Genomic DNA, 16,602 nt, shown 5'->3' with positions numbered 1-16,602 from the left:
TATATATATATATATATATATATATATATATATATATATATATATTGTGTAAAGAAAGCCGGTTATCATCTCTAATCTTATACAGACAAAACCTTCATCCTGCACAATAGTGATGCTAGTCTTGTACCATTCTCTTTACATTTTGCATTTTCAAATAGAAGTACATAAACACTCACAATTTAATTAGATTTCTTTGACCGACGATTTTATTCAGAATTTATTCTCGATTCAGCACGATTCTCGTCCTATATTATTTGGTAAATAAATTCAAATAAAAACAATAGATACTAAAAAAAGGAAAACCAACAATTAATAAAAGCAGCAATATTGATAATAATAATAATACAAATTATAATAATAATAATATCAGTAATAGTTGTTTGATGGTTTAATCCAAAAATGGATTTTATAAAAAAAATAAAATAAAATAAAAAAGTAATCGATTCCTAAAAATGAGGGATCGATTTAGAATTGGTATAAATAAAAATAGCATTTTTTGGAGCGCACCTCGTATTCATGCCCCTGTATATCCCGCTTTATGACACTTCATAGTAGTTATGCACTTAAGTTATTACTACCGTACATAGAGAAAAATATGTAAGCAGAAGCATTCATAGTTGCACTTTGCTATAGGATGGACAAAATCACTTTTGTTCTTTTATGTTGACTTTTTACCCCTCATGATGTCTCCCAACGCTGAGAAAGTGGAGAAATGTCGAGCAACATTGTGCCACATGCTTTATTCAGGATAAAGATGGTATCTTTGAACATTTGCTCTTATGAAATATAGACAGTCATAATTTAGCAGCATAGTGGTCTCATTATTGAGACTTCCTAAGTCTGTCTCTACTTCCCTTGCAACAACCCTTCTATTGTGTATCACGACCACAGAATAAAAGTAAGGATTTTTTGGTTGTTCTTACTATTTCATTTATTTATTTATTCTTTCATGTTTTTTGTGTACAGTGTGAGCGACTTGGATATTAATTTGGATATCATTTAGATGTACGTTCAGATTTACTTTAAAACTCGACTTACACCGTCGTTGTGGGACAAAACTTGCACAAAGACCAACCACCTCCTGTATTCTTTTTATTCTTTAAAAAGTAAATAGTTTTTTTTATGGTAACTTAAATAGAAAGTGCTCGATTGTACTATCTGCAGGGGCTAGTTGGCCCCATTTTCCGATTTGCATAATCGGCTATTTAAAAAAAATAAAATATATATATTTTAAGATAAATCTTTGGGTTATTATTATCAACATTTCAGATTTTTCTTATTATATCATGCCTTTTTTGCTCATTTGTATCATCTGTTTTTGTAGTTCTACAGTGTGCCACAGGCCCATGAAAAAAGAGCTGCTCTCCGCAAATGGCCCCTGGGCGCACTTTTGGACACTGTGTCAAATTTGTAATGTTTCGTCTGAAAGTGATGAAATTCACTTGAAAACTAAACACATCGACATACAGTCGTAAAATATTGCGGCTTCACCACATAGCAGATTTGTTTTGGGATATTTTTTAAAGCAATATTCTAAATTTTTTGTGCCCTGAATTAAGCATTTTCAAGCATACAAATAGCGAAATAAAATAAAAATATCAACACCACAGTAGTTTTTGCCAGTAGAACAGACCAAACCAATTGGCTTAAGCCTCAGCCAGCATTACTATAATGGATTAAAATAGTGAAAAGTTGACTAAAGGGCGTTATTTAATGTATCGAAGGCTCTTTTAATGTTGCAAAAAACTATAAACAGATTTTTTTTATGCTCTAGCTATGAGAATGTTGGATTTATAATAATGATTCCTATACTTGGCGGGAATATTTTTATCGCGGCCATGTCCGGAACCAATTAACAGCAATAACTAAGGAACAACTTTAATAGGGAAAATAAAGTTTTTGTAGTCTAGTCGGTGTTAGAAGTCAGATTTTTAGTGTGTGCTTTGCCAATAGCACCATGCACCACCACGCGTACATTTGTTGCTTCCTGCAGAGCAGAAGAAGTACTGCACGAATGAAAACTCTTCTCTAGTGAGACTGAACAATTTCATGATTTGGGTGACGTTTATTGGGCCAAATGAAAAACTTGGTGGGCCTGATGTGGATAGCAGGCCGCTTATTGAGGCTTTTTTAGGGCTTTTTTTCAGTGGGTTCATGATGCACGTGGTGTCTTTGAACACAACCAGGATCTACTGTACTACTATTGCATGATAATAATAAAACAAATAACATGATATCATAATTTTTCTTCTGACTGATGCCTTGACATGGGTTTCTAAACGTTTCATCAGTGGCTGCACACTGAAAAATCAAACAATGTTTAGTCATTTTGTTATTTCAATTTATTTTTTCTAAAGGGTAAGTAAAGACCTTATGTAAAAAAAATTTAAAAAAAAGCTTTGTGTCAGCTTTGTTTTAAAGGTGAAACACATATACCATTATTGGTATTAGTAGTATTACAATTTCAACTTTTTCTCGTTGCAGTACACATTTCTGCTTTTTTTGTGCCAATTGTTGCTGTTGTTTCATATAATTTCAACAACGTTCCTCATAAAAAACGAAGACAGCCCTGACTTAATGAAACGTTTAAAATAAATATAAATCCAAAATGTAAGATTTTCTATATGAATTTAAAATGACATACACTATATTGCCAAAAGTATTTGGCCACCCATCCAAATGATCAGAATCAGGTGTCCTAATCACTCAGCCCGGCCACAGGTGTATAAAATCAAGCACTTAGGCATGGAGGCTGTTTCTACAAACATTTGTGAAAGAATGGGCCGCTCTCAGTAGCTCAGTGATTTCCAGTGTGGAACTGTCATAGGATGCCACCTGTGCAACAAATCCAGTCGTGAAATTTCCTCGCTCCTAAATATTCCAAAGTCAACTGTGGGCTTTATTATAAGAAAATGGAAGAGTTTAGGAACAACAGCAACTCAGCCACAAAGTAGTAGGCCACGTAAATTGACAGAGAGGGGTCAGCGGATGCTAAAGCGCATAGTGCAAAGACTTTCTGTATAGTCAGTTGCTACAGAGCTCCAAACTTCATGTGAACTTTCAATTAGCCCACGTACAGTACGCAGAGAGCTTCATGGATTTCCATGGCCAAGCAGCTGCATCTAAGCCATACATCACCAAGTACAATGCAAAGTGTCGGATGCAGTGGTGTAAAGCAGTGGTCCCCAATCACCGGGCCGCAGCCCGGTACCGGTTCGTGGATCGATTGGTACTGGGCCGCACAAGAAATTAAAAAAATAAATAAAAATAAAAACTTTTTTAAAATTAAATTAACATGAAAAACACAAGATACACCAACCCAAAAAACCTCCCTCCCCCATTCACACTCATTCGCACAAAGGGGTTGTTTCTTTCTGTTATTAATATTTCTGGGTCTTACATTATATATCAATATAGATCAATACAGTCTGCAGGGATACAGTCGGACTGCACGGACTGTACCCCCCCTCCTTCGGTCCGTGGGACAAATTTTCAAGCGTTGACTGGTCTGCAGTTACAAAAAGGTTGGGGACCACTGGTGTAAAGCACATCACCACTGGACTCTAGAGCAGTGGAGACGTGTTCTCTGGAGTGATGAATCATGCTTTTCCATCTGGCAATCTGATGGACAAGTCTGGGTTTGGAGGTTTCCTGGAGAACGGTACATTTCGTGCCGAGTGTGAAATTTGGTGGAGGTGGATTTTTGATGTGGGGTTGTTTTTCAGGAGTTGGGCTTGGCCCCTTAGTTCCAGTGAAAGGAACTTTGAATGCTCCAGGATACCAAAACATTTTGGACAATTCCATGCTCCCAACCTTGTGGGAACAGTTTAGAGCGGGCCCCTTCCTCTTCCAACATGACTGTGCACCAGTGCACAAAACAAGGTACATAAAACATGGATGACAGAGTCTGGTGTGGATGAACATGACTAGCCTGCACAAAGTCCGGACCTGAACCCGATAGAACACCTTTGGGATGAATTAGAACGGCGACTGAGAGCCAGGCCTTCTCGACCAACATCAGTGTGTGACCTCACCAATGCGCTTTTGGAAGAATGGTCGAAAATTCCTTGTGGACAGCCTTCACAGAAGAGTTGAAGCTGTAATAGCTGCAAAAGGTGGACCGACATCATATTGAACTCTATGGGTTAGGAATGGGATGGCACTTCAAGTTCATGTGAGTCAAGGCAGGTGGCCAAATGCTTTTGGCAATATAGTGTATATTGATATGAATAATTATGATAACATTTATTTATTTTTGCATTTTTAATTAAAATGGGAAAAGTAGTGCCTGTCTGTCCCCTTGCAAGCAGCATGCTTCATTCAGCCTGCCGCAGTGGCCTAGCGGGCGGGGCCACAAGTCCTTATAAGGCTGCAATCATCCCTCCGAAGGACGCTTTCACTTCAACCTGCTTGCGACTTCCCTGCGCCTTTCATCTTCTCCTCCTCACCACTTCGGCGCTCTTCCGTCCAACTTGCAGGAGCAGAACCATGGAGAGTTCCGCTGTTCTCCGCGGGCTGCTGCTGGTCAGCCTGCTGGCAGCCCTCAGTCACGGCCAGACGTCCCAGGAGATGTCCCAGGAGGACTTGGAACGGGACAGAGCCGAACCAGCAACAGACCAAGAACTGGTCAGTTTGGCCCCTTTCTATATTGATTTTTTTGGTGTGTTTTTACCCTCTCTTTTTATTATCATTATTATTATTATTATTATTATTATCATTATTATTATTGTTATTATTATGATTACCGTAGCATTATTTTTTGGGTTGCGCACTTACGCAAACACACGCACACGCACGAACACAAATCACAGATACATTATAATTGTATAAATGAAATCAATTAAAAAATATATTGGTTTACTTTTTTGTAAAGTCTTCATTTCATTTATGTCTCATTTTAACTTCTGAGACACAGAAGAATAAAAGTTGCATTTTGTTGCATTAAAAAGTTAAAATATTAGGTAGAATATGTTGTTTTGGTCAGAATAAACTATCTATATTTCAACTGAATAATTATTTCTTGCTGCCTATTTTTTATATTGCAGTATATCAAAATAGCACTTTTTTTGTAAAAAAAAAAAAAAAAAAGAAGAATAAAAGTTGCATTTTGTTGCATTAAAAAGTAAAAATATTAGTACAATATGTTGTTTTGGTCAGAATAAACTATCTATATTTCAACTGAATAATTATTTCTTGCTGCCTATGTTTTATGTTGCGGTATATAAAAATAACAATTTTTTTTAAATAAAATAATAAAAAAATAAAACATTAAAAAACATAGGCAACTGTCGCTTTAAATTTGGAACTTTTGTGGCTTTAGTATGTAGTTCATATGACCTTTGCCACATATTTTTTTTAACTCGCATTATAAATGACACATTTCTTGGTCACACACTAATATTTATGCATCTTGACACATTATTTGCCTTAACCATCTTCATCATGTTGTTCTGTATGAAAAAAATTAAGTATAGTATGCTGACTAGTATCTTAAAATTGAAAACCACAGATTAAACACTTTTGCCTTGTGCTTAAAAAACATAATGTCTTATTTTAAAACCCCAATAACTATATGAAATCATGACAAATGGCTGGTTTTATTAAGTTGTAGTGTTTTGCATTTGGAATGTGTGTCCATTATAGTAGACACAAATAATTGCTGGCTCACTAAATACTGGTCTCCAAGCATCACCAAATGTATTTAGATTATATTTGAAATGAAGAGAAAGTTAACCCTGTTAAAACCCTAAATGACACAAGTAAGCCCTAAAACTGCTATGAATTATTCATGTTTTGATAATTTCATAAATACTGTATTTATTGTAGTAAAACAAATATTCTTAATACAGACATTAGTGTTGTTGTTTATATATTATATATATTTTTAGAATTTTTTATATAATTTTATATATTTTTTTAATATTATAATAATCCCCCAAAGTGTTCCACATAAAGTACATTGACGTTTAGTTGTGTTTCTTTGCAGGTCGAAGCACTGGAGGTGTTGCTGGGCAAGGTGCATAATGGTGTTTCCACGGAGAAGCGAGGCAGCATCCCGCTGGTAACTCAATATTATTGGCATGTTTATGCAAATGACCCGGCTGTGCTCCCTATTAAAAGTTGAGTTCAATGAATCGACTGAAAGTCAGTGCTTGTAATGTATTTCCTTAATCCCTCCAAATTCTAATTAACAGAAAAGGTAATAACCATGTTTTCTTGGATCAATTACAGAGTAATCTACAATAGACGGCTGGCCAAGCCAAATTAGCTGAGTAGGCGGAAAAAAAACCTTCCAATTCTCCTGTTTTCTTCTTACTAAAACAAGAATAAGATATATCTGAGTGGGGGTGAGATATATGTTTAATCATGGTGTTTACCAGATAAAAGTAAATACAAAGCCACTATTGATTATGCCAATACTTGCTTTTAATTGGTTGGACAATTATATTTAGAATCAAACGCTGAATTAAGACTTAACAACAAATTTAAAAGTAAATACATTTACAATACATCAGAACTTGCAGGATTACACACGGTTGCAATCGAGTAAAACTATGCACACATTTGTTTGATTTGTTGAAATAATGTGTTTTTAGGGGTTGAATATGACGACGAACAAGATTTGATAACCACAAAAGCAGACCTGGCCTTTAATCCTGAATCCAGAATGCAATTTGGATTACCCCCAAAATCCAATCACTTTTTCTTTATCCCATTTTTGACATTTCCTGACAGTTTAATCCAAATCTGCCCATAACATTTTGAGTTATGCTGCTAATTTACTGACAAACCCAAACATCACATCTTTCTTCATAAAATTACAAGCTGATGCACTTGTTTTGAAAAATAATAAGCCTCATACCATCGCAACTTTTTGAAAAAGCAGCAGTGAAACAAAATATTTTAGGCCACAAAAAGCTAGCCTCCTGATTTATAATACAGTCATTCCTCTCCACATCACGCTTCAAATACTGCGGCTTCACCACATCGCAGATTTTTTTCTGACGTTGGAAGCATATTCTACAACATTTTTGAATTTTTTAAATTGAGCATTTTTATAATAAAAATGGCTCATTGAACAAAAAATATCAATACAACAGTATTATTGGCCACTATAGATGACAACCGATTGGCAACCGATTGGTTCAGCCTCAGGTAGCATTAATATATTGGATTAAAAGAACGTGAAGGTGACTACAGGGTGTTATTTCACTTCTGGAGGGTTGTCATAATGTAGCAAAATGTATTTAGAAAGTCCTAAACTATTTTTTCAATGCTCTACCTACAGAAATATTCGATTTAGAAATAAAATCGTCCTACTTTGCGGAAATGTATGAGGCAATTAACAGCGATAAACGAGGGATTACTGTACAACAATAATACATTCATTAGATAACATTGTGTGAGCAAAATAAAGTCATGAGTGCACAATACTTATGATCTACTATTGGCTCTCATTTAGTTTTTTGTGGCTCTTTGTCCCTGAAGCCCTCTTGCATCCTGATGTGAACTTATTATGAGTGGGTCTGTTTCCTCCCCAGTGTGGGATCGGTGACCGCTGTGCCATGAAGTTCGGACCACGAATTGGAAAGCTCTGCGACTGCGGCAGGGGAGCCAACTGCAACTCCTACCTGCTCAAGTGCCTTTAAATCACTCGCATTTTTAAACTCACTGACCTGTAAGGACCAATGAATCCTTGGACAGGAGGCACATTTCACTTCAAAAATTGTTGGCCTATTGAGGCTTTAGAATGTGAGTTTTTGTTGTTGTTTTCATGAGGTATGCTCTTGTGGGGAGGACACTTTAAATGTAGCATGGGAATGCATCATGTTCAATAAAGAGATTTATCAACAAGGTTGGCTTATTTTGTTGGGATGCTTAAATTGTATAAGTGAGCATTGGAACCGTTTGAGTTGACACAACTCAGATTGGTTGATTTAGGTCGACATAAGCGTTTGTCAACATAAGCCTTTGTCAACATAACCAAAACTAACCACTGCTGGGGCATTTAATTGTTACTTTAAGGAAGGGATTCATATGGCCCCATTCTTGGGGGGATCTCCCATGAGCGTAAGAGGTGGGTTTAATCATTTTGCAATGCTGTCTGCTGAAAATTATGGAAAGCGCCATTCTGCAACAGACGCTGTGGTCAATGTTGGAATTGCCACAAAAAACATTTTAAAATATTCAACTCTACTGCCATCTGGCGGATAAAGTAGATAGTGCAAACCCCCCCAATTTAAAAGTTAAAAAGTTAAGGTACCCATGATTGTCACACACACACTAGGTGTGGCAAAATTATTCTCTGCATTTGACCCATCACTCTTGATCACCCCCTGGGAGGTGAGGGGAGCAGTGAGCAGCAGCGGTGGCCGCGCCCGGGAATCATTTTTGGTGATTTAACCCCCAATTCCAACCCTTGATGCTGAGTGTCAAGCAGGGAGGTAATGGGTCCCATTTTTATAGTCTTTGGTATCACTCGGCCGGGGTTTTTGTCACGTTTCATGTGTTAGGTAAACCGTGACGAATGTGGTCATATGAATCCCCTTCCTACTGCATATTTACCAGAGACATAAGGACAATAAAGAAGATAATAAAGGATGTGTAACCTTTGTACATGGACCAGGACTTCATAAATGAATTGTGGACATAAACGGACCCAACTTAAACGGATTTGACTGTACAATGATTTGCTATTGACATAAACATATTAAGTTACTTTTTAAGACAATCATCACTTGAATATTGAATTACATTCTATTCGTCTTCGGAAAAAGAAAAGGTTGTACTAAAGGTAATACTTAATTCATACAACACAGACTAATTGTTGTCTGTGTACTACACATGGAGGTATACAGGAAGTGTACTCAACTGGAAACATGCACATAAACAATTATATGAGAACAATACAGAGAACAATATGTTTTTGAAATGTTTTTGTGATACAATGTCTCAGCTATTGTTTACCCCACTTTATGTATGATTAGGTTTTCTAATTAAATGATTGCTAAAATTTAACATCCACTGTAAAGATACCAAGTACAGGCACGTATCTAGTCGATACTACTATGAATACGTTTATATTTTTTGGCATCACAACATCTTCTTTCGTTTTTAAAAAATGTATATTATGTTTATAAAGTCAATAAATATGTCCCTGGATACATGACGGCTTTGAATATGACCAATGTATGATCCTGTAACTACTTGGTATCGGATTGATACCCAGATTTGTGGTATCATCCAAAACTAATGTAAAGTATCAAATAACAGAAGAATAAGTGATTATTACATTTTAACAGAAGTGTAGATAGAACCTGTTAAAAGAGAAAGTAAGCACATATTAACAGTAAATGAACAAGCAGATTAATAATTCATTTTCTAGCACTTTGGCTACCCCTGTGGTACATTTTAAATGTGCTTCATAAATAAAGTTGATTTGATTTGATTTGATTTGACTTGTCCTTAATAATGTGGACAAAATAATAGAATGATAAATAATACAATATGTTACTGCATATGTCAGCAGCTAAATTAGGAGCCTTTGTTTGTTTACTTATTACTAAAATACAAGTTGTCTTGTATGTTCACTATTTTATTTAAGGACAAACTTGCAATAAGAAACATATGTTTAATGTACCCTAAGATTTTTTGTTAAAATAAATCCAATAATGCAATTTTTTGTGGTCCCCTTTATTTAGAAAAGTACAGAAAAGTATCAAAATCATTTTGGGACTGGTACCTGTACCAAAATATTGGTATCGCGACAACACTAGTTTCTGTGTATATTTTTTATTGAGTGTGACTGCAAAAAAATGTCATGGTACCAAAGAAAGTTTTGATAAAGAAGGTTTGGAACACTACTGTAATTTCATTCGTTTTCTGCATGTAAAACAATAGTTGGTTCCTATAAAATGTGATTTGTGGTAAAAGTATTTTAGTATCTGGCACAGGTTCATTGGATTTACATGGTTTGTTATTGGAAAACTGTCATGTCTGTTCATGTTTTTGTTTTGGCCATGTGTTTGTTTTTTGGACTCTTTTTAGTTCCTGGTTGCACTTCCTTGTTTGGTTTGGTTTCCATGGTCACCCATTAGTTTTCACCTGTCTTGTCACGCACCTGTTTCACGTTTCGAGTCACGCACCTGTTTTCACTGATCACGTCACTATTTAAATCTGTCTGTTTCTGTTGTTCGTCCTGGCGTCCTCACACTTTTTCATCACTCTGATTCATGTCATGTTCACAGTTCTTTACCAAGTAAGTTTTTGTTTATTATTGCCACAGTTTGTGTTTTTGTTTTATTGTTCATAGTTTTTGACATTGTGCAAGTTTTGTTTTCATAGTCAAGTTGTTACCTCCGCTGTGAGCGCCTTTTGTTTGCTTCCTTTTTTTGTAGTTTATTAGTGTCAAAATAAATCATGTATGCAAATTCACGTCTGGCCCGCGCCAACTTTCCGTTGCCTTCCGGAGAAACAAGACCCAAGAATCAAGTCTTGACAGTAGGACGCCAGGATAACAGTTTCTCCAAACGAAAGTTGGACGGTTTTGACGAGGCAGCGTAGGAGGTCCTCCGCGCGATGGAGGAAGAGACGCTGCGTTTTCCCCCCAGGGAGCGCAGGGGGATGATGTGGGGGAATGGAGGCAAACTGGTGCCGATCGGCGCGACGTTCCCGTCCCGGAAGCGTCGCCAAGGACGAGGAAAGACTTCCGCGAGCCGGCAGGACACGCTGCTCCCACAAGCCCCTCCCCCTCCGGGCGGAAGCAAGCAGCAGCCAGCCCGGCTTCGCCCTTATGACATCACAGACCAGGATTTTTTTTTTCTGAATTATTTTTCTTTTGATCACTCACCTCCAGCAAGACTGTAAAAACATGATAAGACATTATCAGGACATGTTTTTACAAATTAGATCCTGTCAATCACAGTCACCCAGTTTTCATGCCCTGCCCCCCAGGACTCAAGCCACGCCCAAGTCACACAAAACATTTTCACCCACAAAAGCCCAGGTGGGGGGGAAAGAAAGACTTTTTGGACAATTTAGAGGGGAGGATTTTGCCCCCCTCCTCACCTCCCTCCACCCACCCCAAAAGACGGTTCCAGACCGCGGGGAGCGCGTCTGGGATGCGCTCCTTGAGGGGGGGGGGGCTGGGGACTGTTCAGGTGGGGTCGTTCTTCGGTCTGCCAAGCCACAGCCTCCAGCTCGGCCACCACCACCTGAATTTTATCACGCCAAGCCACAGCCACCAGCACGGCCGCCACCACCAGTCTTTCGACCGGCCAAGCCACAGCCTCCAGCTAGGCCACCTCCACCTGCACCACGCCAAGCTCCACCACGACAGGCTCCACGCCAAGCTCCACCACGACAGGCTCCACGCCAAGCGCCACCAGTCGCAACTCCACGCCAAGCGCCACCAGTCGCAGCTCTACGCCAAGCGCCACCAGTCGCTGCTCCACGCCGCCAAGTGCCGCCAGTCGCAGCTTCACGACGCCAAGTGCCACCAGTCGCAGCTTCACGACGCCAAGTGCCGCCAGTCGCAGCTTCACGACGCCAAGTGCCGCCAGTCGCAGCTCCACGACCCCAAGTGCCGCCAGTCGCAGCTCCACGACGCCTAGTGCCGCCAGTCGCAGCTCCACGACGCCTAGTGCCGCCAGTCGCAGCTCCACGACGCCTAGTGCCGCCAGTCGCACCCCCATGCCAAGACCAAGTCCAAGACCAACCATGCCAAGACCAAGTCCAAGACCAACCATGTCAACTCCAAGTCCAAGTCCAAGACCAACCATGTCAACTCCAAGTCCAAGTCCAAGACCAACCATGCCAAGACCAAGTCCAAGACCAACCATACCAAGTCCAAGTCCAAGACCAACCATACCAAGACCAAGTCCAAGACCAACCATGCCAAGACCAAGTCCAAGACCATCCATGCCAAGACCAAGACCAAGACCCTCGCCAAGACCAAGACCCTCCAAGCAGCCAAGACCCTCCAAGCGGCCTAGACCAAGCTTCGCCGCCCGAAGTGCCATGCCAAGCTTCGCCGCCTGCTTCGTCTGCTGCACCCGCACCTGCGTCATCTGCGGCTTCCACGCCTGCAATGACGACGACGCGCCTGCCTCCTCGTCTGCCACAGTTGTGGCCACTACCTGGTCGTCCGCCACGCCAAGTGCGCCCACCTCTTCGTCGGCCACGCATGTGGCCCTTCCCGGGTCGCCCACCTCGCCTGTGGCGGCGGCGTTCCACTCGCCGCCGCCACATGACTATGCCTCGGTGGATTCGGGGCCACTTGGCCTGGCGACCCACCGCCATGTCCCCCTCCCGCCCTCCCATGACTCTTGATCCTGTTTTTTGGACATCTGGGATCTGTCCGTAAGGGGGGGGTTCTGTCATGTCTGTTCATGTTTTTGTTTTGGCCATGTGTTTGTTTTTTGGACTCTTTTTAATTCCTGGTTGCACTTCCTTGTTTGGTTTGGTTTCCATGGTCACCCATTAGTTTTCACCTGTCTTGTCACGCACCTGTTTCACGTTTCGAGTCACGCACCTGTTTTCACTGATCACGTCACTATTTAAATCTGTCTGTTTCTGTTGTTCGTCCTGGCGTCCTCGCACTTTTTCATCACTCTGATTCATGTCATGTTCACAGTTCTTTACCAAGTAAGTTTTTGTTTATTATTGCCACAGTTTGTGTTTTTGTTTTATTGTTCATAGTTTTTGACATTGTGCAAGTTTTGTTTTCATAGTCAAGTTGTTACCTCCGCTGTGAGCGCCTTTTGTTTGCTTCCTTTTTTTGTAGTTTATTAGTGTCAAAATAAATCATATATGCAAATTCACGTCTGGCCCGCGCCAACTTTCCGTTGCCTTCCGGAGAAACAAGACCCAAGAATCAAGTCTTGACAAAAACATTGCTTAAGTACCACATTACTTGACTTTTGATACAACCACCAACAGTACAATTGAAGGTAAAAGACTAGAATGGAACACATGGGAATAACCTCATTTACTCGCAGTTTACAGCACCAATAAAGTATTCTTTATTACCCAGCTTATCTTTATTTTTTATTTGTTGTTTTGGGCAGAATGACATTGGGTCAATACCGCTCCTGGGGTTTGTGTTGTGCTGTGTACATGAACAGTAAAGAGACAACAGGTTCATGTAAAAATACCGAGAAAATAAAGCAGGTAGCTTATCCCCTAGTGCAGGGATTCTCAAACTGTGGTATGTGCACCTCATGTGGTACGCAGGCTCCATCTAGTGATATGCCAAATAATCACTTGATTAAAATACTGTGTTTTAATTTTCCTATATTCAAACAAATTGTTACTGTTCAAGTTGTGTGTAAGGTCACAGTGGCCAAAAATATTAAATATATTTGTTAAATAAAACCACTGCCTTGCTTTTAATGAATACTTAGAAATACTATGTTACTGTATTTTATTGATGGACACTATGGTGGTACATGGAGAGCCAAATGTTTTATAGTCTATTGCAACACTGTCTCTTTACTTTCTACAAAGTAGGTGTTAATTGTGCTGTACGTGTTTTACCTATCCAGTTTGTGCATGTAGTCCAACAATTCCATTGTATTTTAAACTGCGATAAATGAAAGCAAAACATCCAGCTGTGACTAAAGCCGTGTTTCTCGCAAATGAAGAACATATCTGCTTCCCCAGCATGTGTACTCCTCATTCCTCCCCAGAGTCTTAATCCACCAAACAATGAAAGACGGAAGGGCTCATTCGAGGCTCCTTTGGGCTTTGAGCCGGAGACAGGAGATAAATAGCAGCATGGTGTTGTCCTGAAGCAATCTGGACTGTAATCAAAACAGGTCAATAAGCTCAACAAGTTGGCTTTGCAGCTGAATTTGCTCAGCTAAGCTTGCTTGTAAGTTGTCTGTTGCATCCGTTTGAGCCATTTATGGTGCAAAGAACATTAGGTTAGGGTACATTATTATTGGCACCTGAAGGTAAACTTGTTTTGCAGCCAGCAAGTTCAGTACATCCAGTAAAGGGGCCCTCTAATGCTGACAAATTTGGAAAATTGGATAAAATTGCTATGATATGAAAAGGGGTAGGATTAAATAAACTCTGCTTCTTCCTACTCCTTTTTGGACGTGCTGTAATGAAACAACTGGAAATGTGTGATGCATTACATTGTATCGTATGCATGTTTGAAATAAACTGAAACTGAACTGAACTGAACTGAACTGTTTTGCAGCCAGCAAATTCAGTGCATACAGTACAGGGCCCTTATAATGCTGACGAATTTCATAGTTCTGGACCTAAAATTATGTCTACAGGTAAAATACCACACAAAATAGACATATTTCAAGCTTATTTTCTAACGAGTTTTAGCACATTTTGGTACCCCACCTTCAGCTTCAAAATGTGGGCGGGCCTGCACCAGCCTGCTGACGTCACCTACAGAAAACTGAAGAAAATGTCATACTGTGTAGTGTGGGCCAGATTTACTAAAGGTTTGCTGGTTTAAAAACTTGTGCAAACTTGATAGCACACGCAAAGCTGATTTACTCAGCTTGTGCACAGAGGATTGTATCTCTTAAGTGAGTAAAATAAGGAGCGCAATCCATCTGTTTTTATGAATATGCAGAATATTTGCTGATTATTAGAACACCCACAATACTGGGAAGAGAATGTTCAAATGTAGTTATTTAGCGCACACAGTTTTGGCGTCTATGTTTAATAATTTTAGCCAGGATGTGCAAACTGGCAGTTGGGCAGAAATAGCTGTGAGCAAGGAGGCGATCACGCTGCAGCTCCATTATACGTATGCTTGTCAACATACAGTGTATACAAAACGTATTCACAGCCCTTCACTTTTTCCACATTGTGTTATGTTACAGCCTTATTCCACAATGGAAAAAAAACATGTTTGTTCTCAAAATTCTACACACAATACCCCATAATGACAATGTGAAAATAGTAAAAAAAAATTTTTTTTATAATGAATAAAAAAATACAAATAGTTTTGTTGATGCACCTTCTGCAGAAAATGCAGCCTCAGGTATTTTTGAATACGATGCCACAAGCTTGGCACACCTATCTCTGGGCAATTACGCCCATTCTTCTTTGCAGCACCCCTCAAGATCCATTAAGTTGGATGGGAAGCGTTGGTTTTCATTCAGGATGTCTCTGTACATTTCTGCATTCATATTTCCCTCTATCCAGACTAGTCTCCTAGTTCCTGCTGCTGAAAAACATCCCCACAGCATGATGCTGCCACCACCTTGCTTCACTGTAGGGATGGTATTGGCCTGGTAATGAGCGGTGCCAGTTTTCCTCCAATCATCATGCCTGGCATTCACGACGAAGAGTTCAATCTTTGTCTCATCAGACCAGAGAACTTTGTTTCTCATGGTCTGAGAGTCTTCCAGGTGCATGTTGGCAAACTTTTTATTAAGGAATGGCTTCCGTCTGGCCACTATACCTTACAGGTGGATTGATTGGTGGATTGCTACAGTGATGGTTGTCCTTCTGGAAGGTTCTCCTCTCTCCACAGAGGAATGCTGGAGCTCTGACAGATTATATATTTTTTTTTACAGTATTAATACGCTTTAGGCCTGATCTACTGAGATCCCATATAAGTGCTGAATAACATGATGGGGTTGTTGTGGGTAAACTACTAAGACTATGTGTACAATTGATAAAAAGTACTACATTTTAAATGAGGCTTTTGCGTGTTTTACTGGTTGTCACTATGGAGAAACTCATTTCCCTCCACATTTATGGCATCTATGCTCTAACCAGTGGTGTTTGGCTGTGTTGTTGAACATGCAGCCCACAAATATAATATGTGCCTCCTTCTCTGGGTGATATTGAAGTGCAGTCTTTACAACAGAACCTATTTTTTTAACACACCAAAGGATGCGCTGGGGTGTAATACTCAAAACACCCACATACTGAGATAGTACGTCCGGATCATGCCAAGAAAAAGAAAAACATGTTGCAAGAAGTTTTTTCAAACAGGAGATATGTGTTTTAAAAATGACCAGCATTAAAAAAAACCACCAGCTGACACCAAAACAAATCAATTGGATTTTTCAATAAGCCCCTTAAGTCATCCAGCAGCTATAAAATTATAAAATAATATTGGTGGAGTCGAGCTATTGAGGCGAGAGAGCAGTAGTCTTGAGCGGGAGTTTTAATAGCAGACTTCTTTCCACAACAACAACATCCCTTTTCCCCCAGAAGTGTGTCCCCTTATAACTGCTCACATCTGACCTATTCACCAATCCCCAATCTGGTGATGAGAACAATTAGTGCCCCGCTACAATATTACTGAAAATGCCATTTGTCTAATATTGTTATTTCTGACAGTCCAAATGTGTTGACGCACACACGGACTGAGGATTGTCTGTTCATCTTCTGTCTTTGCAACGAGATCGCTTCCTTTTTCACAGCCGTGTGCGTAACTGTATCAGTTTGCAAATGTGCTAAATACAGACACAAAACAATGGCAGCAAAACACTTTCAATCTTGATAAATCACATTGCGAGTGCTAAATGAAATACAACTGATTATTTGTGTCTTCTCCTCTCCTGCTATTGAGGATAGTAATAATCATCATAAATTCTTTATAGTCACAAAGACAGA

The 16,602-nt window shown here is 39.5% G+C and overlaps 2 protein-coding genes across 2 annotated transcripts in view; both read left to right on the top strand.

The window, feature by feature from the left end:
- tubgcp4 (tubulin gamma complex component 4) overlaps nucleotides 1–16,602 on the top strand; it is a 248,833-nt gene that overhangs the window by 98,873 nt on the left and 133,358 nt on the right. The window lies entirely within an intron of this gene.
- cartl (cocaine- and amphetamine-regulated transcript-like) lies at nucleotides 4,418–7,840 on the top strand. Its single transcript, XM_062068649.1, has 3 exons — nucleotides 4,418–4,626; nucleotides 5,987–6,061; nucleotides 7,542–7,840. Exons 1-3 carry the CDS (start codon nucleotides 4,489–4,491, stop codon nucleotides 7,647–7,649), a joined length of 321 nt encoding a protein of 106 aa, XP_061924633.1. The 5' UTR covers nucleotides 4,418–4,488; the 3' UTR covers nucleotides 7,650–7,840.

This window comes from Entelurus aequoreus, linkage group LG02 (assembly GCF_033978785.1).
Source record: "Entelurus aequoreus isolate RoL-2023_Sb linkage group LG02, RoL_Eaeq_v1.1, whole genome shotgun sequence".
Taxonomy (NCBI): Eukaryota; Metazoa; Chordata; class Actinopteri; order Syngnathiformes; family Syngnathidae; genus Entelurus; species Entelurus aequoreus.
This window is presented reverse-complemented; position numbering and strand designations above follow the sequence as displayed.

Coding starts and splice junctions, on each gene's coding strand:
- cartl (XM_062068649.1), top strand. CDS start 4,489: ATGGAGAGTTCCGCTGTTCTCCGCGGGCTGCTGCTGGTCAGCCTGCTG. Junction 4,627..5,986: donor CAGCAACAGACCAAGAACTG/GTCAGTTTGGCC, acceptor GTTTCTTTGCAG/GTCGAAGCACTGGAGGTGTT. Junction 6,062..7,541: donor AGCGAGGCAGCATCCCGCTG/GTAACTCAATAT, acceptor TTTCCTCCCCAG/TGTGGGATCGGTGACCGCTG.